The 23664-nt window shown below is 41.8% G+C and overlaps 1 protein-coding gene across 1 annotated transcript in view; it reads right to left on the bottom strand.

Moving 5' to 3' along the window:
• The window catches only part of METAP1D (methionyl aminopeptidase type 1D, mitochondrial), a 48450-nt gene that overhangs the window by 13304 nt on the left and 11482 nt on the right, over nt 1-23664 (bottom strand). Inside the window, exons 3-5 of the mRNA XM_056861189.1 lie at nt 16432-16580; nt 15624-15666; nt 7553-7716 (exon numbers count right to left, since the gene is read on the bottom strand). Of these exons, the coding sequence (XP_056717167.1) occupies nt 7553-7716; nt 15624-15666; nt 16432-16580 (356 nt within the window). The remainder of the gene's footprint in view (nt 1-7552; nt 7717-15623; nt 15667-16431; nt 16581-23664) is intronic.

Raw genomic sequence — 23664 nt, 5'->3', positions numbered from 1 at the left:
AAATAAATCCATTTTATTTATTGAAATAAATACAAAGGATGTGAAGAGATTGGGCTTTAATCTGAGACAGGGTATACGGAGCACATGGAACATGTTTTCAGTGTTGAGAGTCAGAGCTGGAAACCTGCAGAATTATTAAAGGAGGAGATTACCTTTGAGCATATGTGAAGTGCCTTTTGATGACAACTAGTCCTCCCTAACCAAAACAACAAACAGCTCCTTCATCCAATACCAGATAACAGGACACAGGTTGAGCCTCCAAAACTCCATTTCTAATTTGGAAATTAGGCAATGTATACACCAACGTGGGCACAAACAAAAACCTGTCTTATAGTGAATCAAACCCTTGGTCCTTTGAGGTCAGTATTGTCTAATCAGACTGGCAGCAGCTCTCCAGGGCCTCAGCCAGAGGCCTTTCACATCACCTACTGCCTGATCCTTAACTAGAGATGCCAGGGATTGAACCTGGGACCTTCTGCATGCCAAGAAGATGCTCTACCACTGAGATGCGGTCCCTCCCCTAATGTACAATCATAAATGGGGAAAAATTAACCAGACTTGCACTACTTCAAAGGACAGTGGAAACTCAAGCTCACAGAGCAAAAACCAAACTTCTGCTGCGTCTTCCCCCATTCAGTACTTTGCAATTGGAGAAGTCACTGACACTTGGGTGAGCCAATGGGTTTGGCTTTGTTATGCTGTTTAGCAAGTTGAGGCCCTTACCAGATGGCTTTGCTACCTGAAGCTTGCTAGATGCTTAAAGCTCTCCTCCAAGTTTCCACTGTTAGAAGAGAGTTAATCTGCCAAGGCCAACCAGTGAGCCAGAGGCTGGAATCTAAATCAAAATTTCCCAGGTCAACACCTTAGACATTCCATATGTTTGGTCCCCTAAGTATTAACCTGACAACAGACGCAAAAAAAAAAAGGCAAAATTAAATGCAGTGAAAATAAACAGTTCATGAAAATTAAACTAGAGCTAGAAAGTGAATTCTGGAAAGAAGAAGAAGAGTTGGTTTTTATATGCTGACTTTCTCTACCACTTAAGGGAGACTCAAACTGGCTTACAATCACCTTCCCTTCCCCACAACAGACACCCTGTGAGGTAGGTGGGGTTAAGAGAGCTCTAAGAGAGCTGTGACTAGCCCAAGGTCACCCAGCAGGCTTCATGTGGAGGAGTGGGGAAACCAACCTGGTTCACCAGATTAGCCTCCGCCGCTCATGCGGAGGAGTGGGGAATCAAACCCGGTTCTCCAGATCAGTCCACCACACCAAACCACCGCTCTTAACCACTCCACCACACTGGCTTCCACAGGACATTTGGGGCGAAAACGAATGGTCGCTTTAGCCTCCCTTATTCCCTGTTTCAGCCAGGATTCAGACAAGATCGAAAGCACGTTCGGCGGAAATCATGCGTTCGATCCTGGCTGAATCCTGGCTGAAACAGGGAATAAAGGAGGCTAAAGCGACCATACATTTTCACCCTTGGAAACCCAGGGCTGTCTAACATTATTGCACACTTATGGTCCAGCAGGGTAGAAGAAAGCAGAAACCCCACCAGCCTGTAATCCCAAAAAAGCGACAGCAAGTCTAGTGCTCACAGAAAAGCAAAAAGTAAAAAAGAAGGCTGGGTGAGATCTTTCCAAAAGATTCCCCCTTGAGATGATGGCATTGGGCTCAAAGTTCAACTCTCAGAAAAGGACAAAGAAGAAAGCAAAGGATTCTCCAGTTGCTTCCTGCAGAATCTCATGTCATCCTAGCAGACAACAAAGGGGAGCGAGTGACCAACAGTGCAATCCTATACAAAGCTAAGCCATTCTAAACCCATGGATTTCAGTCATTTTAGGTTACTCTCCATAAAATTGCACGGAAACTCTTCTTAGAGATGCTCGGTTTTCAGTCTGTCAATGATGGAACAAGTGAAATAAATCCCAACTGAAGTGTTTAGCAACAGAGCTTCAGGATTGCCCCCTGGCCTTCTCTCGACTCAGCTGTAACAAGAAGCAGGTAGTGTTGGAGTTGCTCATGGCCTTTGAAACTACTAATGGATCGGCTCTGCTGATTCTTCTACATGCTCAGAGCCCTAATATTGTGGAGCAGATATTGAGAAGGTAGAGCAGGTAAAATCTTGGGAAACTGATTTGACACACTCAGACAAAGATGACCAACTCGTTATGGGACAAAGAAAGGAATGTAAACAGGCAATTCAATGGCGCATGAATGTTTATTACAAAATTTGTATCCCGCTTTTCTGCCCTTACAAGGGCCACCAAGACATAGTGCATTCTCAAACATGATTCTACCAACTCAACATTCAACAAGGAGTTGATTCTTCAACACCACTCCCAAAACTGTGTTATGTGCCAGGGAGAGGGCTGGGCTACAACTCTTCTCATCATTGTGTAAATGTCACATATAGGGGAGCTTTCATGTGTGTAACCCCACAAGCCTAGTTTTGAGATGGAACACTTTCATGTCACCTCCTACAGGTTTGAAGTGGCCTTTACCAGAGGCGCACCAGAATGGCATACAACCTTTCAATCCATTTGTACCTAAGCTTCAACGTGGAAGTCATTTTGGTAACTTTACTAAAATTTTGAGCAACATGTGCAGAGTGACTTTACAGGAACAGCTCCTCTGAATTTTAAGGTGGTATTATGTCAATTTATGTGCCACCCAATCGCCTGTTTACTTGGCTTCAACTAGATCCACTGCTTTCACTTCAGAGACGTCTGTGCAGTAAAGGAAAGTCTTGGTAGCACCAGAATTTCATTGCTGGAAAAACAACAACAACAAAGCATGCACAAAGAACATGTGACTTGCATAATCTACACTGGACATATTTTTCAGTCTTTGGGCAGCTCATACAAAACATTTTCTGTCTATGTGAACATTTTCTGCCCTGGGCATACACTCTTGTGAAGACACATTGTGTGTTAACTCAGTGGTCACAGACACTCCTCAGTAGTCATAGATATAGAAGCTCCTGTGATTGCAGCAAATGGAAAAATTGCAGCTCTGACCCATAGCCATGAAGCACACCACTTCACAAATCACAGTTCTCCATGGAAGATCATAGCAAGGAAAGATCAGCATGGCTTGTATAGACAAAAAAGTACATAGTGTAAACTGGCCTTAAGTTTGACGGTGTTACCATGTTTGAAGTATAAAGTCATTCTAGCGCTTCACAGTGTACTCCTAAGCAGAGTAATATCCTTCTAAATCCATTGAATTCCATGGATTGAGAAGGATATAACTCTCCTCAGGATTGCTCTGTCAGTTTACCACTAACACACAGATATATAAATCCTATCTTTTGTGGAAGGAACCTACACTGTCCCTATTTACTTCCTTAAACCCTGTCTTGTTCCCCCAGCCTGATCCTTGAGCTGAAGCAGGGGTTTTCTTCTTTTGTTTCTTCTTATCTTGTATAACTGCATGTCCCTGCAGATTTGAAAGACAAGACTTGCTAATGTTGGAGCTATTCCCCTAACACCAAAAATGTAAAAAATAAATTAAATAATGCTGATTTAGAAGCATGAAAAACCAGAACTCTCAAATGCGAGAATCACATAATGCATAACAGAGATTTTGCAGAAGATGGGGAGCAAAGAGAGTGGTGGGAAAACCAAACCCTAGCCAGACACATCGCCATTGGCTTCCGAATAACCAAATGCGTACGAGGTGCAGGTTTTATTTCTAATGCAGAAGGGAGCATGTGACCAAACACAACAGAAAGCCAACGCTAATCAAGGCAGGCATGGGGTTACCTGTAATGAAGAGCCGGCCCAACCTTGGAACGTACATTTTAGAAGATTAATAGTGCCATACTGGCTTACCTTGTTTGCTTACACAATGCTCTTGGGAGAGCTTAAGATGTTTTCCTTAACTAGCAATCTTAGACTACGGAAACGAGCAAGTTCAGGGATTCCCTCTAATGACAATGAATGATGAAGTATAATTAGTAATATTTTTTGAAAGCCCACCAAAGGTACATTTCAGTTTCAAACTAACACAAATTACTATATTTTTCCCCCTTACAATAGTGTTGAACTTTTATTTGAGGTGCTCTGTTCCTGAAAGGCAGACATGATGGATTGAAATAAAAGATAATTTATTGCCATGCTTACTTTCAAGAGCAGGGAGAAGCAGTGTAATTGTAATTTACAGTAGCTGTCAAAGAAAATCTATCACAGATGACATTAAAATGACTTATTTTGCCTGAGCCACTTATTGTTTAAATGTGCATAATCTGATAGAAACAGATTTCTTTTTTAAAAGTCTGCCTTTGTATTGTTCTAAGTTAATATCAAAACATATATTTTATAAGTTAAAACATTTAGAAACCATTTATTGATATTCTTAACTGGGTAATTTTAACTACAAGTACGAAATGGGTTTAACTGCAACTATGTTTTCATTTGTTTGGATCTAGGCAGCCACATTCAGGGATCCTAATTTGCTGTTTTTAAAGAGCTGTAATTTTTTTTGTACAGGATTTCAATAAAGTTAAAAAGAAAAATATCACAATGTGTACAGAAAGAGCACTGAGGTCCAGCAATATTGTTCCCACTGTGTTTACTCTGAGGTGTGGTCACTGGTGACCACACTGAATACCAACAGATCAGCAATTGCTTAAGCCAAGAAAACCAATCAGCAATGCAATTTTTAAAAAATGACTGTGTTTGTCAGACTCATTCGTCTGTCAGACTCTTTAACTCCAAATAACAGAATTAAATTTCAGGATCCCTTTAAATCCCATCGTGTATATTCAAAATATTTAGCTTTTCCATGGAATCTTAAAATATGCTCTGCAAAGACACTGAACGCATTTGCGAAAAGATGGAACCCAGTCAAATGTTGAATGAGCCTTTTCTCTAAGGCCAGCAAGGCAGAAATCGATATTTTTTTTTCCACGTCAATTTCTAATTTTGTTGGCCATGAACATAGAGCAACAAAAAGATAACAAAATTATTACAGGCCCAGATAAGCCTCCAGTCCTTAACGACATGAAATTTAAACAAAACTAGCATATTCAACCGCAAAATAAGATATCAAGAGTGTGTGTAATTGTGACCATGGACCAATCCAGATTAATTTGCTTTTCAACTCAGCTCTACATACACGTTCGCATGCTGTGAAAATACTGATCTCTGGTATCGACATAGCAAGAGAGACCACTGTCACTTTCAATTTCCCATCTTGTCTTCTTCTTTTTTTAAAAAATAAATACAACTAGAATTAATGTAGTAATCTAATGAAATGCATTACCCTGCATGGAGATTTATCAGATTTTTTCCAAGTGAATGCCGTACTTGGCTGGCACTGGATAGAGTTCACCTGCACGTTGGTGTGGCGTGTGGCTCTCTCTCTCTCTCTCTTTTTTGTAAAGAGTTAAGTCGTACACAAAAAAGGGGGAACAAAGGTCAGCACCCAGCCGCCACTTGAATGTGAGATTTTTCTTTTTATTCCCCTTGATGTATACTAGGCTCTGTGTTATTAGTCTTAATGATGGAAAATTGTAGTGTTGATACAAATCTTTTTTTCAAAGTAGTAGGCGGGAGCTCCATTTGTTAGCAAGTTTTTTTGTGACTAAAAGCCACGGACAGTACATTTATGTAGCAGTAAAAAGGCCTAGATGCTCTTTCCATAGCAGAACTAATTATTCCCACTGTGACCTTCCTGCTCTACCCTATTCCTAGTACATCTCATCTGCACGCCTGTTCCTCTGTGTAGATGGTGTCAGAGAATATGAAAAACCCTATAATGAAACCATTTTCATGATGGAGAAAGGCTACTGGAGTTGCACTTGCTACAAAGAGGCTCAATTATATGAGTAATTGTGATAATTTTCTACATTCATAGCCTTCAATGGGGGGGAGAAAAAAAGAATGAGAGCCACAAAGGAAAATTACTTTAACAAGAAAGTACAGAGAGTAAAAATGGAAGAAGAGACAAAAAGGGAGGGGGGAGAGAGAGAGAGAGAGAGAGAGAGAGAGAGAGAGAGAGAGAGAGAGAGGGGGAAAAAATAAGCAGAGAGGGGGGAAAAGTTTAAAAAAATAGATCTGGTAAGGGAGGAATAGCAAGACAGGGAGAACAACAGAAATGCTCAAAAAGCCCATGTGCAGCTGTGTTACACAATTAAATTGAATTTTTTCCCCCTGCAGTTGATGAATGTCGCTACCGCAAATGTGCCTCTGTAGTTAGCTATCATTTGTTGTTCCGTGACAGGAAAAGGATAATTACCTCTCAGAGAGAATCAAAGGCTGACATGCCCTTTAGACACAGCCATGAATGCAGTGCTCAAGAGAATGCTTGAATAAGAATCTCGTCTTCTGTGCCCCCTTCGACTTGAGAATAAATTTTGTTAAAATGCAAGCGCACCACCAGTAAATTTGTTGAACCCTGGGTGCTCAAAAATACGGAGGTGCATCCATAGACTCATCCCATTTGCAAAAATAAAACTACATTTTGAATTCACTTCTATTATATTCATGGACAGTACGATAGTGAGATATGCATTAAATTTCTTTTCCCAGTAGGGGTCTGATTCAACATTTCCTATGAAAGAACAGAAAGACACTATCTTCTTTCCCCAGGCTAGTTAGCCTATAATTTAAAACTGTCAAAAACACAATTTTATACAAAGTCTTCAATAAAAGCTTCTCAGATATAACCCAAAGTGGTTTTACTAAAGTTTGATTCAGACTCTGTTACAATATTTTTAAAGCTATAAATACATCAAACTGATATTTTGCTGCTCTTCCTCTCCCCCCCCCTTATTCCTCTTAAAGTATTTGAAGATTTATACCAGGGAGGAGGAGAAAGCAACATTTTTTCAAGATTCTGAGCCATGCACATTTTTATAGCCATCAAGATTCAAGCAATCTTTCCCCCCCGGTAGCTATTAGTAAACATATGAATGAAAAGGCATAAGATGAGACCTTCAAAAAAATTGTGCAGAAATGCTAAAAAGAAACCAGTAATATGTTTTAATCAAACCAAACACAATTGGTCATTTCAATTTTACCATTGTACAAGGATTAATACCCCCCCCCAAAAGCAGGGAAACTGTTTTAAGGCTTTCATGATTTAATTATACTTGACCGTAAGTTGGCGTGAAAGGGAAGACTTTTCTATCACTGAGTATTTTGGAAGACCTTTACTAGTTCATCCTTGCTGTAATTCATTCCTTGCTGACATTATTTCGCAAGCCACAAACATATAGCGACGTCCCCTTTTCCCAACCTAATTTTTTATTAAGATAGCCAGCGTACCTATCATACCTACCAAAGTGTGACTGAAGCCAGTTTGATGAGGTGCATCTATGGCTCTTTCTGCGGGTATCTCTGCTGACCCTCCCTAGTGTGATTTACTTTTAAAAAATCCTTTTCCTCTCCAGGGAACAACCTTACAGGCTGGTAGTTCACATAGTGATATCAGACCGAAATGATGGTTCTGAATCACAAAACATGTCATCAGCTTTACACCAAACCACCAATAACCTTTGTCCCCTCTTGCCAGCCCTCCCTTTACTTGTCAGGAGAAGGCTTACCTGATTGTGTTTCCAATTACAGAGAAAGGAGCCTCAGGTCTGCAAGCTGCAATTGCTTCATCTCTACATTTCCTGGCAACCTCCACTAACTTTTGACCAGACTCATCCACATTGCCCACTAAAAGTGTTTCGGAAGTGTCACCATGGTAGCCGTTGAAATACACCTAAACAGATGTAGAAAAGTTTTTGTTTTGTTTTGTTAAGACTACTGCACTTTACAATAACGAATTAAAGTACATTCCTAAGCTCTCCTTATGATACATTTAGGGGGAATTTGCAATATAAGGGAGGTCTGGGTAGTGGTGAGGATAGGAAAAGTTATTTATCAGGATAACATGAAGATTGGCAGTGTTTATAAAATATGTTTATTTCTTTACTTCATTTATATCCCACTTTACTCCCCAGGGGGAACCTGAAGTCACTTACATCATTCTCATCTCCTCCATTTTATCCGCACAACAACCCTGCGAAGTAGGTTAAGCTGAGAGTATGTCACTGGTCCAAGATCACCCAATAAGCTTAGGTATCTTTGATGTAGGTTCTCTTTGCAGAGGCGAGCCAAATTTTTGTTTTAAAAAAACTCGCACACTGGAAGTCCCGCCCAGATTCAGCCTTTTCAAGCCCCACTGACATCAAAAGGATTCAAGCAGTCCTATAGCATTAGGGTTGCCAACTGCCAGGTAGTAGCAGGAGATCTCCTGCTAATTCAATTGATCTCCATCCGATAGAGATCAGATCACCTGGAGAAAAATGGCAATTGAAGTCTATGGCATTGAAGTCCCTCCCCTCCCCAAATCCCGCCCTTCCCAGGCTCCGCCCCCCAAAAATCTCCCACTGGTGGTGAAGAGGGACCTCGCAACCCTATATAACATGGAATTTCAGTGTAAACCCTGGGAGAAGCACAGACCTTAAGGATGGGAGCCTTAGAACGATGCAGAAGCTACCCTTATGAAAATGAAATGCCAAAAGGTTGGGTGGGATAAGGTGCTTTAGCTAGTGCTGGAATAAAGGCCTAAGGTCCAGTTGCCCATAGGCGCTTTCGCACATGCTGAATAATGTACTTTCAATCCACTTTCAAGATTGTTTGCAAGTGGATTGTTTGCAAGTGGATTTCACACCGTAAAATCCAGCTTCAAAGTGCATAGCAGGTGGATTGAGACTGAACTATTCAGCATGTGTAAAAGCGCCCCATATCTCCCCACAAGGCCTCAAACTGCTCATGTTTTCCCTGGGGCCTTGAAGTGTTTATCCGCATCACCAATTTCATTTGTCGAGGGGATACTGAGAGAATGTAAATTTAAATCCCATGACATTTGCACAAAATGCCTACCCCATCTTTCTGGTAAACAGATTAGATTCTACAGGGCCTGTGATGAGCATCATTTCATGGCGCAAAGAGATGCTAAGATGATGCCCGTGTACAGTGCTTAGAAGATTATATGTTATCTTTATATTAAGACAGCACCAAACCTAGGTGTTAGGTGGACGTTTACAAGTTAATAATCCAAAATGCAGTGCAGATCCCTGCATTCCTTATGAGGAAGGGAATTTATTTCTGGACAAAAACTAGTTTCAATTTCTTTTAAATGGCACCAGTTACCACCTGTATTTTACACCAGTGTGTGTGTGAACTATAATTCAAGTAAAAAAATGGGCTAAATCACTGTTAGCGTGACTAGCTATGCGTTCAATACACATTGGCCCTTTTTAGACAATACCTTTAAAAATAACACCTATAACTGTGTATTACCAAAGGGGCAGACTGTATATATCTGTCTGATTATTATTTTTTTAGGGTGGTGGGGGGGTAATGGTAATTCTGGCTGCAAGTCTCCCAAATGAAATGCTCTTAAGAGAATCAAAAGATTACTTTTGACACTGTAGTATCAGGCAACGGGGATTTGTCAGTAATTTCAGAGTAGATACCGGTAATTCCAGTTATAACATTACAGAATCTTCCTATCTGCAACTAAAGCCCTATGTACAATCAAGTACTCAGGAGTTCAAAACAATAATATATACATGACAAGTACCATTTTTAATTGGTTATGATTTCAGTGTCCTGAAATGCTGCTTCCTAAACATAAGTGAAAACTACTCTGAAAACAATCCCATACAAATCCTCAGCCATTAAGTTCCTTAAGGCCCACCAAATTCAAAGAGATGTCCAGGTAAAACAAGCACAGGATCAGGCCAGAATTACCTCCATTGTCTAAAAAGAGGGTTAGGCTTTAACACAGACTAGGGTTGCCAGGTCCCTCTTTGCCACCGGCAGGAGATTTTTGGGGCGGAGCCTGAGGAGGGCAGGGTTTGGGGAGGAGAGAGACTTCAATGCCATAGAGTCCAATTGGCAAAGTGGCCATTTTCTCCAGGTGAACTGATCTCTATTGGCTGGAGATCGGTTGTAATAGCAGGAGATCTCCAGCTAGTACCTGGAGGTTGGCAACCCTAACACAGACGTTTGAAGAAAGTGGGAAAGAAGGGGTAGGCATTAGAAGCAGCTTTTCCGCTGGGAAAAAAAGAGAGGCGGCCTTGTTAGGGTTCATAGGATGTGCTCAGAGAGACCAATGATGTATTGGGGGTTGTAATAAAGAGGGGAATTAAGTGAGACTGAGTGGAAAAGCTGGCTGGATCAAACCGAATAGATGCAATCTAGACACCTTTAGGCAAACTCCCACCAAACATGATTTACTATCTGATCCTATGCATGTTTACCTCAGAAATAAGTTCCACTGTGTTCAATAGTACTTATTTCCAGTGCTATAGAATTACAACCTTAGGCACCAAGCTATATACTGGAAACCTAAGTATATGCTGTGTAGCCTATTTCTGAATAAATGTGCAGAGAACTACACTGCATACCCCATGAGTAACTTGCTCTGGACTGTACCCAGTGTATAGAAGCCCCCCGCTCCGAAACCCATCGTAGCATGGGACTACACGCCCCTACACACTACCCATGAAAGGAAATTATATTGCAGCAATGTTTCGTCAATTGCTTCCACAGAAATCCAGAGACTCTGGCTCTCACTTTATACATTTAACTGGGTTCTGTCAAATTCTTTTATTTCTCGGGAGTGGGGGGGGGGGAAAATCTCCATAGTATTTTCTTTCAGGCACTAGGACAGTTCTCAGGATCCTTTTGTTTATAATGTTTGCTCAGCCCTTCATATACAAAAGCACCCGGTCCCTCACCCCACTCCACCCCACCACGCAGGGGAGGGGGGGAGAATAAGCATAGCGAAATAATTGATCACATGAACCTTTATAAGCTCCACCATCATTCCTGGAATTTGGAAAGTAGGACTAATATAACTTTTTAAATTTCTGTTTTTAAGATGCATAAACAACAGTCACAGTAAGCAGCATAGTGTAGTTTTGTAAGTGTCGCTGCTAAAATTATGACTGTCTACTAAAGATGTAGGAAAGCCCTACAGGATAATTACTGGTTAAGAGTGGTAATGTGTTGGTGGTCAGTGAAGTACAAAGAATTTGTTTTTATAATTCTTAAAACAACACAGAAAGACCATGTGAGTCGAGTAAATATAGTGCGTTCCTGTGTATCTTTATTCCCTCCCCCAAAATTAATACAGCAAAATATATTTAGTTTGTAATTTCAAGACAATCTGCACTCACAGAAAAGCATTTACATTTGATAGGCAGATTATTATTTAATCATTTTATAGATCTTGTATGTAACCATAAACAAATTATTGTAGAATGCTATCTACGATAATTGTTCTTTTTGGGACCATAATCATTGTTTTTATCTATGAAATGGCCCAGTTATGCCCATTAAAAAGGTCAATTATAAATGCTGCCAAGAAAAATCTTCCTCAGACATATTAGCTATGAATTATGATAGACCAACAAGTCTTATTCTAGTGTTAAATATCACACCAAAAGGAGGACAATCAATAACAGCAGGAAGCAGATATTCCTGGACACTTTGTTATTCTAATTTTATGACAGCAGTGAGCAGTTTATGATGACGAAGAAAAATTAGGAATGAATTTTATGAAATCTTTACATTTCAGTGTTACTTGAAAAGCAGGCATTAGCAGACTAGTGATAGTCTAAATCAGAGTACAAAAATAGATTTGAACCTACAGCATATACACTGCCTCAAGCAGCTATCTGGAGAGGCAGCATATACATTTTCCAAGAAAGCAAGCACACTTGTGGGAATAACAAAAGTATACCTCTGAGTTATATTCAGATTTTGAAAATACATACTAAAAAATTTGTGCCACTGAGTTCGGCGGGATCGGCTATAGTACACACACGCAGGGGACCCACAAATGTTGTTGTTTTTTTGCTGTCAAGTCACAGCTGACCTATGGCAAACCCATAGGGTTTTCAATGCAAGAGATGTTCGGAGGTGGTTTGCCATTGCCTGCCTCTGCATCACCCTGGTATTCCATGAAGGTCTCCCATCCAAATACTAGTGAGGGTCAGGACTGAGTGTGTGTGCCTGGCCCAAGGTCACTCAGCAAGCTTATTATGGCACGAGTGGGGATTTGAACCTCGGTGTCCCAGGTCCTAGTCCGACACCTTAACCACTACACCATGACAGCTCTCATACAAGGGCATCTTATTTTCCCCATACCCCACTATTTCCTCTTTGCCTTCCCTGAAAGCCCCTATATTGTCTCTCGTTTCCCTTCTTCCTTCTCTCCTTCCCACTCACGACCAACCTACCTTTTATTTGCCCCACCATCTTCAGCTCTATTTATTTCATTTATATTTCGCCTTTGTCCACAATGGGGACTCAAAACAGCCTACGTCGTTCATTTTATCTTAACAACAACCCTAACAGGTACGTTAGGCTGATTGTGTGACTGGCCCAAGGTTAACCAGTGAGTTTCCATGGAAAGTGGAGATTCGAATCTGGGTCCTCCAGATCCTAGTTTGAAATGCTAACGACTACATAACATTGGCTTTTGTGGGGTGGCTGCTGTCAGCAGCAAGCAGCCAGGGCTGGGTGAATTGGATGGTAGCAAATTGTTCAGTGGTTGCCACCAGGCCTGGCCTCAGTAAGTTCTCCCTCAAAGACCAAAACATCCCTGAAAAGGGCCCTGCTCCTCTCCCTGCCATTTATTGACAGAAACCAAAGGTTTGAAGGCTGACAATACTGTTGTGGTTGCCTAGTAACCCGCGTAATAGACACTGAGCTCCCCTGGAGCTGCTTCTGTTATGGGTGTGTGTGTTAACCTACCAGTGTGTTTATTTTTTAGATTTCAGATTTTTCTGCAAACCTGGGGCTTTCCTCAGGTTTGCAGAAAAAACTGTATGGTATGTTCATGGCTCCAATCTCTGGATTTAAATAACCAAATATGGGGCCACGCTGAGCCAGATCACACAAGATCATCTTTAAAGATCAGGACTTATGCATCAGGGAAGAGTTGAAAACACCTCTGGTGACCTTCTTAATGAGGGATTCTAGAGGTCTTGCGTTTCCATGGGAATGGTGGGTGCTAGAGAAATCCAGACCTGGTTTCAATAGAAGGAAGTTACCGGTATCAAGGATACTGGGACAAGGACTCTTGAACTGGAAGGAAGCAGAACCAACTGTATTGCTGGGTCCAATGTGGTACGTTAACTATGCTGGCAGCTCAAACCATTAGTTGGAACAGAGTGAAATGCTTGAGTTCTAAGGGGCCAGATCGTCAGAGACCATGATGCAAAGAGCTGGGTTTTTCCAAAGGGGCTTTTGGGACTGTGTTTCTTGAACCACAGCATCCCTGTCCCAGGCTCTATGACAAATGGCTATTTTTCTTCTCCAAATCTCCCCCCCTTGCGGTTCCAGATGCATGTTAAGCTACTGAGGCATTGTTACATGTTTGCATTTAACATGCCATCTGACCATGTTGGACCTAATGCAACCATGCCAACAAGTAACATTTGAGGATTAGGGTTTGGGTTCGGGCTAAAACTTCCACAGGTACGACGACATCCAGCTACGTAGGGTTGCCAGCTCTGGGTTGAGAAATACTTGGAGTTTTTGGAGGCGGAGGGGGAGGAAGAGTGGGGTTTGGTGAGGGGAGGGACTTCAATGCCATAGAGTCCAATTGCCAGAGCGGCCATTTTCTCCAGGTAAACTGATCTCTGTCAGCTGGAGATCAGATGTAACAGCAGGAGATCTCCATCTAGTACCTGGAGGATGGCAACCCTACAGCTACAGAATGTGACTTTGCCCTGGCAGACTGAAGCGCCCTCTGACATCATGTTCCTAGGAAACAGGATACAGGATCAGGATTTTGGGGGGCACTCCAGGCTGCTGTGGGAGGGGAGGAAATCGTGCTCCGTGAGAGGAAGCCCTTGCACCCATGGAAACGTCAGCATGGATCCAAGCCTAGGCCTAATCACGTATTTTGAATACTATGAAATGATCATAGTTAAATGGAAGGTAATAAAAATGATTAGTTTAGAGCAGTGAACAAAGTATTATCAAAGATGCTCGTATTCAGAGATTAAAGCTATGGTACAGTTGACCTGGCATTACTTGTGCCCGCATCCAAAAAAAAAAAAAGGGAAGAAAAGAAAAAGGCATCCCTTGGGCATCAAGAGGTCTTGAAGTGGTTAAGCAAGATTTTTCTTAAGTTATTTTACAACATCCGCGATACCGTATTTAACTGGTATTTTATAACCAGCCTTGACTGGTTGACAGTCATTGAACCCACAAAAACAAAACAGCAACATTCAAGAAGTCACCAAACAGTGCAATGGAGCACAAATATAGACACCAACTCAGTTGCCAGAGAGTGGATTAAAAAGGGAATTTTCACTACTATCGAGGAAGAGTTTGCCACTTTTTATGATGATGAAATTCCCCAACATCAAAATTTCTGCAGGGTTAATATCGTTTGTAACTGTCCCGAAATTTTATACTTATTTACATGCCTGCATAACTAGAAATGAATAGCTAAAACTTAAAAAAAGAAGAGAAAACTAATTTCAAAATATTGATCAAATATAATTAATTGCTCTTTAATAACAGAAAACATCTCAATTTATACTTTTAGTTTCTCAATTTATATTTTCACACTCCTACATGGCTCACTTTATTGTTGAGATTTTTTATAATAAAAACAGTCTCTCAACATTTATAATAATGATTTACATTAGTCCTTTTCTGAAGTTACAGCAATGTGTACAGGGATCCTGCCAATGCCAAATAGGGGATACACACACTACCCACAATCCTCCTGATATGTGCAGTCCCCATGTTCTGTGAATGGGGCAATGCGCACATTTCCCATGTGTATACTGCCTTGATCCTTGTGAAGGCGAACCCTGAAAAAAATCCAGTGGTCAGTTCAGCAATTCGCAACACAGTTAAACGGAAATGCTAGGTTTTCGGCCCACTGAGTCCCATGGGAAATACATATATTTCAGACTAACCCAGCTAAGGATCAACTTGTACATTTTGAAGAAAAGGGGGTTCAGGGCTCTTGTGCCATAAATGGGACACAACACTACCTTCGGGGATTTTAATAAATGTAGGGAACACTGCTAGCAAAAAGAGTTGCTGTCCAAATAGACTGACATACACAGGCCAATGTAGCCTCTAATGACAGAGTAAGATAATGACAGGCCCCACTCAAAATCAGCAGGAAGAGGAAGATCAATCTTGGCAGAGTGAAGGAAAAATGCTGGCTTTCTTCATGTTAGCTCATCTCATACATATCTGTCTTCAGCTGCTGCCCAGTACTGTGGCGCTCTGCATTAACTACACAGTGGATCAATAACAATTACACCTTCTCAAAAACATGACACATAGCAGGATTGGGTTGACATTTCACTTAGGCCAACATTGATCTCAGTGCATCTGATTCCAGCCCTAAATTCAAGGCAGGCCTGGGTCTTGTTGGAATAAACACTGAGCGAGGGGGGGAAAAACAAAAGAGGAAACCAGCTGCTGGTGCCTTGGCTAAGAAGTTAAAAAAAAAAAGGGAGGCACATTCATCTGTGCACGCTACATTTATAATCTGCTATTCTTCCTGTTGCCACTGCCAATTCTAAAAGTTGATCAAAGACAAGAATTAATACACACCCACAAATTACTCACCGTGACATCAATGTTGATAATATCGCCATCCTGGAGAGGGCGGCTTAAGTATATATATAAAAAGAAAACACATAATGGTGACAGGCAGCTCTCAATAAAGAAACCCGAGAACACACACCCGTTAACGATAGAGACGCCTAAACAGAACTAAGGCGCGAATGCGGAGGAGGCAAATGAAATAAGCTTTTCTAATCATTGAGCTCCCGCCAGCTCCAATGAATCCCGAGCAAGCACACGTAGAAACGGGGAAAAAGACCCATACTATCAAGCGAGAAATAAGATAAACATGGTTATAATTTCTATCCGAATTTGGATACAGACGGTAGGCATCTTTTCCGTTGGGAACAAGTAATATTTACTAATAATTCACGGCATACCAGCAATGCGCTTGGAAGAATTAGTATAGTTCTCCCATTGAGGGTTTTTTTCTTTCATGGATGGCACACGCTAGATTGAGGTGCCACAGCATGCTGGGAAGACATGTGGTAAAGTCCTAATCGTTGTTTTCATTACTGCACACCATCCCTTATGGGCCCACATTGCTTTCTTACAACATGACAACCGGTTATATTACACATTGGGTCGCTTTCAACAAAATGACAACGAGAGCAATCCACCAGGAACGGCAGCTGCACACTTGCCTTGTATTTTTGTGATGTTCTCACAGGAATTTCTACTTAAACCCATTGAAATAAACAGAGATTTGTAACAGTGACATTTTATAGATTTAATATGTATGTAAAAGGGGGAAATATGATAAACATTATTTAATGTTACATAGGGGAGGGGGTGGAGGAAATAAGAGTACCTGTCAGGAATTCCATGACATACTACGTTGTTCACAGATGTGCACACGGATTTTGGAAAATCCCCATAACCCAGAGGTGATGGGTAAGCATTTTGTCTGATTATTTCATGGTGAACCATGCAGTCTATTTCTTCTGTAGTCATGCCAACCTAAAAGATTACAATTTAAAATCTGAGTTAAATTGAGTGCTTAATGGATCCTGTATCCTGAATCTGATAAAAAGGGAGACACCAGAAGGAGCCTTGAGTTACTAAAAAAAAATGTTGAGTACTTGACAAAATTAACAAGAAATGGTTCAATACTAGACAGGTTACTTGTATATTTACAGAAGACATTTACAGAAAACAGATAGTTCAGCACCTGCTTTACCATTTCAGGGCCCTTTGCAGAGCGCAAGTGTTGTTTCTCTGAGCCTGGTCCAGAATTGTAATCTAGACCCCCTTATTGCACATACACAATCTCACAGTCATGAAAGAAACATTCCTGTTGTGTTTCTGAACTGACAAAAATATCATTGTTGCGACCGGCTTGCGACCAGGCCCGATTTTAGCGAAGTATACCCATTTCTCCACACATACCAAAGCTTGGCCCTTGCCATTTGGTCAAGGGAGGAGAGCAGGGATGCCAACGGAGAACGCTCTCATATACAGCCTCTGAAGTTCTTGAGTGTCCTGTGCAAAACAGGAACAGCGCCACTGATGCGATGACGGGCTCTTTCGCCAGTCTTGGGGGATCTGGCCAACGTGTCAAATTTTGAGTCAGCCTTGATTCAACCTGAACATCATCTTTATAGCAAACATAATCTTTGCCTCTCCCATCCCCTTTTGTGTGGCCAGTGAAGGAGACACCTCAGGGCTGCTTATGTCGCTCTCTAAAATGCCACATACGCTAATAGCGATGCATAAACAACAACTGATGGTATGGCTTCCCTTGCAAAAAAAATTAACATGTTTTCCTTCTCTTCGTAAAGTGCTGGCTTCTCAGCATTTCAAACAAAAGCACCTCCTTTTCTGAACATTCAAATCCATCCTGCTTTAAGACATTGGCTTGTGTCTGGAAGCACGTAAGCAGCAGCGACTACAATACAGTTCAATCTATATTAACATTTCCAATGTGACACCCCGATTCCAGACACCTGTCATTTCCAAAAACTTTCATTTTTCAAGCTTTGATTTTTTTTATGATTCTATTTTGTACCAACACTGATTACTTTTGGCAAGATTTTGCAAAAAAAAAAAAAAATAAGAGTTTGGGAGATTTTTGAATATGAGCAAAGTGGGGAAAATACACACTTTAAATATTATCATTACAACCCTTTTTCCCAGAGCAGAACCAGCTGTGAAACGGCAAGGGTTGAAAGTTGAAATTCGGTAGGAAAACCTCCCTCACTGTCAAAAAGTGTCTTTGAGTGTTCCCGTGAAAATTGGTTGTGATTTGAATGAGCTATAAGACTATCAATATGACTCTTTTCCCAGAGCACTACAGTGGCATAAACTTTTGATACCTTTCCATAGCAAACATGCAGACGTAGTTCTCAGAAGTACAGCAAAAGATTTAGGAATTAGGTACCACAGAACCCTAAAAAAAACCACCTATTGCCGGATTCCTTTTTACATTCAAGACATACATTTTGATTACAGTTTAAGTATAACGAAGCATGGGACTCCATTCCCTCTGGGTTAGTGGTAGAGTAAATGCAGGGGCAGCCTTAGTGACTCTGGGGCCCTGAGCAAAAGTCAAGGATGGAGCCCTCCTGTCGCCCTCTTTATTTATTTATTTTAATGTAGTTAAATTTATTTTCATTTAATTTTCGAATTTGTAGGCCGCCCTCCCCAGCAAGCCAGCTCGGGGGGTGGGGGGGTAGCATCCGTTTAAATCCCAGCAATCACACAAACACATAATACTATTAATACTATCATAAAACCAGCATTAATTTTTTTTAACTTAAAACCACTCATCGAAGATGGCGCCTAAACCCGTCCTGCAGGCGGCTGCCCCTCCACCATACCATTTCATACATATGAAGGCGGAGGGGCTGGGGAGGCCAGCAAATATGGTATTCGCGGCTGCCTTCAGTTGTAAGCCGGGCGGAAAAACTCTGTCTTGATGTTCCTTGGCAGAGCATTCTACTAGGCTAGAGCCAGGGCCGCAAAAGCCCTGGCTCTTGTCGAGGACAACCGCACATTTTTAGGGCCAGGGACCACCAGTAGATGATCATCGGATGATCTCAGTGTCCTTCGGGGACACTGAGATCCACCTATATTCCACCTAATCTAACCTAAACAAGAAAAAGTGCCCAATTTTCACAATGCATGTCTCTTCAAACATGCACCACAGTGTGCGTTTTGACTTTTATTTTCCACCACCATTTTTTATCACCCCCATTGGCCATCACCCCCCTTCGAGGCAGGGCCCTGGGCAATTGCCCTTGCTGCCCTATAGGTAAGACCTATCCCTGAATGTATGCTTTGTGGGAAAAGGTCTAGGTTCAGTCCCTAGCATATCCAGGTAAAGGTTATCAGGAGAAGATGGTGGGAAATACAACTTTTTCCTGCTTGAGACTGGGGGGGTGGGGAACTGCCCAGTCATACGTACCTCATGCTCTGAAGTGGTCATATGCGCTCAATGAGATGGGCCCTATTTTGCTTTCCAATTTACTTGACCAATCTTTAGGAGATGCTTATCAGCCCTTCTTTTAGGATCCTAAAGAAATTAGGTTGGTGGTGACCAGAGAGGGGGCCCATTGTGTGGAGAAACCCCATCGATATATCATCCTCCCAGGACAAGTACCAACAATTAACATTAGCTGAGTTCTTAAAAGGTATTTAATTCACCCAACACGATGCTGTTTTTGTTTATTTTTAAAGATGTTCTATTGCTGCTATTTTTAAGAACACTCTGATGTTGTATTTAATTGCTGTTCTTGTTTCTTTGATCGTTTTGTCATTTCATTGATAGTTTTGTCATTTCCGCGAGTGTACTGCTCTCTCCTTTCACTCTGTAAAGAATTCTACCATTGCTGAGGATGGTTGGCAGTGACCTCAGTGCCTTTGGGCAGAGAGGCAAGCTATAAATACACAAGACAGATAGACTTTGTCTTTATTGATGTACAGGGCAGTTAACTTGTGACCCAAGGATGGTTGCTGCACTTTTAAAAGCAGTTTGACACAAACGGTTCAGCAGGTATGGTTTCTACCAGTATACAGTTGCAGAACTGTACAGAACAGTTACAGTTGACACAAACAGTTCAGCAGGTATAGTTTCCACCAGTATACAGTTGCAGAACCAGTACGGTCTGGTGAACTGAACATATTCTGTTCCGTACCAGCGTGGTATAGTGGTTAAGGGCGATGGTTTGGAGCGGTGGAGTCTAATCTGGAGAACTGGGTTTGATTCCCCATTCCTCCACATGAGTGGCAGACACTAATCTCGTGAATTGGATTTGTTTCCCCACTCCTACACATGAAGCCAGCTGGGTGACCTTGGGCTAGTCACAGCTCTCTTAGAGCTTTCTCAGCCCCACCTACCTCACAAGGTGTCTGTTGTGGGGAGGGGAACTCTTCTTCTATTCCATTTGGAGTTAGAAAAATCCAGTCTGAATTTGACTGGAGCAGTGGTGCTTGGAGAGCGTGGTAATTCCCCCACCCATGCTGCTCCTTGATCTAAATGTCCCCCCTCCACAAGCAGATATTAGTACCCTGGGGGGAAAACAGGGCTAATAGCTGTGTGTGGGGGGGTGTAGAATAATTCAAATCAGGGAAATGGCATATGAGTGAGGGAGACAGAGATGTAACTAGGGTTGCCAGCTCCGGGTTGGGAAATACCTGCATATTTTGGGGGTGGAGTCTGAGGAGGGCTGGGATTGGGGAGGGGAGGGACTTCACTGCCCAATCTTTACATCCATCTAAGCAAACAAGCTTCCATTCTATTCATTGCTTCAATGGGGCAGGTATTGATTAATGCAAGATTGCAACATTTTGCCAATATGGAGCTCCTTTTCTGTTACATTCCTGCATTAAAAAATGTGCTGGGATTAGAAAAAAAGTCTTGTTGTGGTTTATAAAATTATAAAATATATTATGCAAATATATATGCAAAGAAGAGGAAACCCCTGACGCCAGGTCTCTCTCAGCTCGTCTCCACCAGCTCTGGCTTGTTTCTCCCCTTGTCCCTGACTTTGGATGCCTTCTGTCGTGTGCCACCATTTCTGACTCTCTTCCTTACTCTCCTTGCCTCTCCTTTGTCGCTGTGCCCACCATGCTGTGCCAGGATTCCAAATGTGCCCACAGACTCAAAAGGTTTGGGGACCCCTGATCAATAATAAATGTAAAGGTCACTGTGCAAGCACCAGGTCATTACTGACCCATGGGGTGACGTCACATCATGACGTCTATAATATGGGAATAATATTAGTCTGTCATACTGTTCTAAGGAATAGTGAGACAGTTATGTGAAGTGCAATGTATAGTCGAGAAATGCCTACATATAACAAAGACATATCATTAGTACGCTTTGCATCTAAGTACATTACCTTATTCTTCCACCTGTGACAACTGCTACCTACAGATTCCACTGGCCTGTCTGAAGCCAGCAAACAATCAGACCTTTGCATGAATGAGTGCCTCTGAGTAATTCACTCTCTCCAGATGTTTATCTTCGTTCCTCCCTCATCACCTCAAAGACATTTTCATTTTCTAGGTGTTTTAAGTTGACATCCTGTATGGCCAGCTTAATATATTTCTCCCACTCATTTCACCCTTTAAAAATAGTCTTAAATGGACTTTTTGCGTTACAGCCCCATAGTACTACTTTTTTATGTCAAGCCAATTGGCGGAACTATGGGGCTAATCAAAACTCCAGGTTTGAATGGACAGATCTTCCCCACCAGCCTGTTGAGCCCCCCATAAAGCCACTGCTGAGGGTCCCCCCCACCCAAAAAAAACCAATATGCCAAGTGGCACAGGGGAGCCCTAAGGAAGTAGGGGAATCAAGTTAAACTACCATTCCGCTTCACTTTTGTGTGAGTGAACTCTGGAAGGAGAGCTATTTCACTGGATTAAATGGTTTGCTGCAGCTCCTCATGATACATGACATATTGTTCAAAAGGGCCCCGTCCACAAACTATTGATCAATTTACTTCATTTATACCTCACATTTCTCCCCAATGGAGACCCATAGCAGCTTACATGCTCTCCTCTCCTCCATTGTATCCTCCCTGTGAGGTAGGCTGAGAGGATAATTAGAGGAAACAAGAATGACGTAAGAGTTCTTAACAACAGCTTTATACAGAGGAAGGGAAAGATGGGGGAGATCTGTTCACATAAATCTGTCCATTTGTGGGAGGCCGAGCCGTTGTAGTCACGAAATCCTTATCATGACGTTACTACTTTACTATAAAGGAAAAGGTATAATCTTCCCAGGGTGTTAAGAAAAGGACAGGACAACAAATCAAGAAATGGTGGAAGAAGGCCGTGCACACACCACTTCTGACTGAACTCTCTGGCAGAAGTCGTACTTCAGTGGCCCTGTTCACATGTTACAGTGAACGTACATACATCCTGCATGTACATGCGTGCATCTCTGTGTAAGAAAGAGCCAACATATGTTCACTTTATAAATGAAATTGGGGACCAGTGCCTGATAAATTTCAGGTTAAATTGTGGAACTCCCTGCCCCAGGATGTGGTGATGGCTGCCAACTCGGAAGGCTTTAAGAGGGGAGTGGACATGCTCATGGAGGATAGGGCTATCCATGGCTGCTAGTCAAAATGAATACTAGTCACGATGCATACCTATTCTCTACAGTATCAGAGGAGCATGCCGAATATATTAGGTGCTGTGGAGCACAGGCAGGATGGTGCTGCTGCAGTCGTCTTATTTGTGGGCTTCCTAGAGGCACCCGGTTGGCCACTGTGAGAACAGACTGCTGGACTTGATGGGCCTTGGTCTGATCCAGCAGGGCTTTTCTTATGTTTTTATGTTTAAATCACATGTTCAGCTGGATGTGCATTGAATGTAACATGAAAATTATTCAACACACATGTAAAGAAAAATCGAGTGCACACTGTCCTCGGATGATACGTGTGTTCACTGTAACTTGTGACCAGGGCTTCTGTTTGTTTCACTGGAACTCAAAGAGCTCTGCAGCCCGGTTGTCTGAAGAGACATGGGTGAAATGAAGGGCAAAGTCCTTGTCAGGATAACCGTATGCAGGTCTACTCAGAAGTAATTCCCATTTTATTCAGTGGGGCTCCCTCCCAAGAAAGTGTTCTTAGGATTCCAGCCTAGGGGTAGTCTAGAGTCAGTTCGTCATGTTCCCTCTTGCTCTCTCGTTACTTCCTCATAATCTCCAGCTCCCTTTTCATTTTTCTCTTTCCTTCCACTACTTCTCTCTCCCTTATGTCCCCTCCCCAGTTTCTTCACATTCTTGCTGGACATCACCCTTAATTCTCATCCAACTTAAACCCATGTCTTTTATTCCTGCCTTCTTCACCTTTATGCTCTAATTTGGCCCTTTATGCCTTTTATGCTTTTTTGCCCTCATTTGGTTGTTTATTGGTCTTCCTTTATCAGTTCCTTCATTTTTCTATCCTTCTTTCCCACTGTTTTTCCTTTAAGACTTACAGGTATGTTAGTTCTGCCTCATCAGTTTATGTGCTGCAGTTATCAGTCTCCTCCTGGTTCACATCCTACTTTCCTTTCTAAATTAAATGCTTGGTTTGCTCATTCTTCCCTCCCTTATCCAAGGCTGCTTTTATCTTCATAGTTAATGTTCACAGAACGCTTCTTCTGTGCTTTCTTTCTTCTCTTGGAACGTTTGATCTTTTTCTTTGGCCAGTATCTTCTATTTTCCTTAGAGGACTGTATTGTTTCTTATTCTCTTTCTCGTTCATCTAATAGTTTTTCCCCGTTTTGGAATACAATTTTTCTACTTCTAATTTAATCCTTCCTTTCTTTCCTTTCAGAAACCTTCAATCTTGCTCTCCGTGTTTTTTTTCTTTGTCAGGCACTTCTCATTTAATTTTAATATCGGGGTTGTTGTTTTTAATTTTCCGTCTTTCTTCTTTTAATTTTCCGTCTTTCTTCTCTGTACTCCTATCTGTTACGGATATCTTTTCTGTCTTTTCTGTTGTTATTGTTTTGCCATCAAGTTGCAACCAACCTTGCAGGGTTTTCGAGGCAAGAGACATTCAGAGGTGGGTTGCCACTGCCTGCCTCTGCATAGTGACCATGG

Source organism: Euleptes europaea, chromosome 15 (assembly GCF_029931775.1).
Source record: "Euleptes europaea isolate rEulEur1 chromosome 15, rEulEur1.hap1, whole genome shotgun sequence".
Lineage (NCBI taxonomy): Eukaryota > Metazoa > Chordata > Lepidosauria > Squamata > Sphaerodactylidae > Euleptes > Euleptes europaea.
The sequence above is the reverse complement of the archived record's forward strand: the minus strand, read 5'-3'. Positions and strand labels throughout refer to the sequence as shown.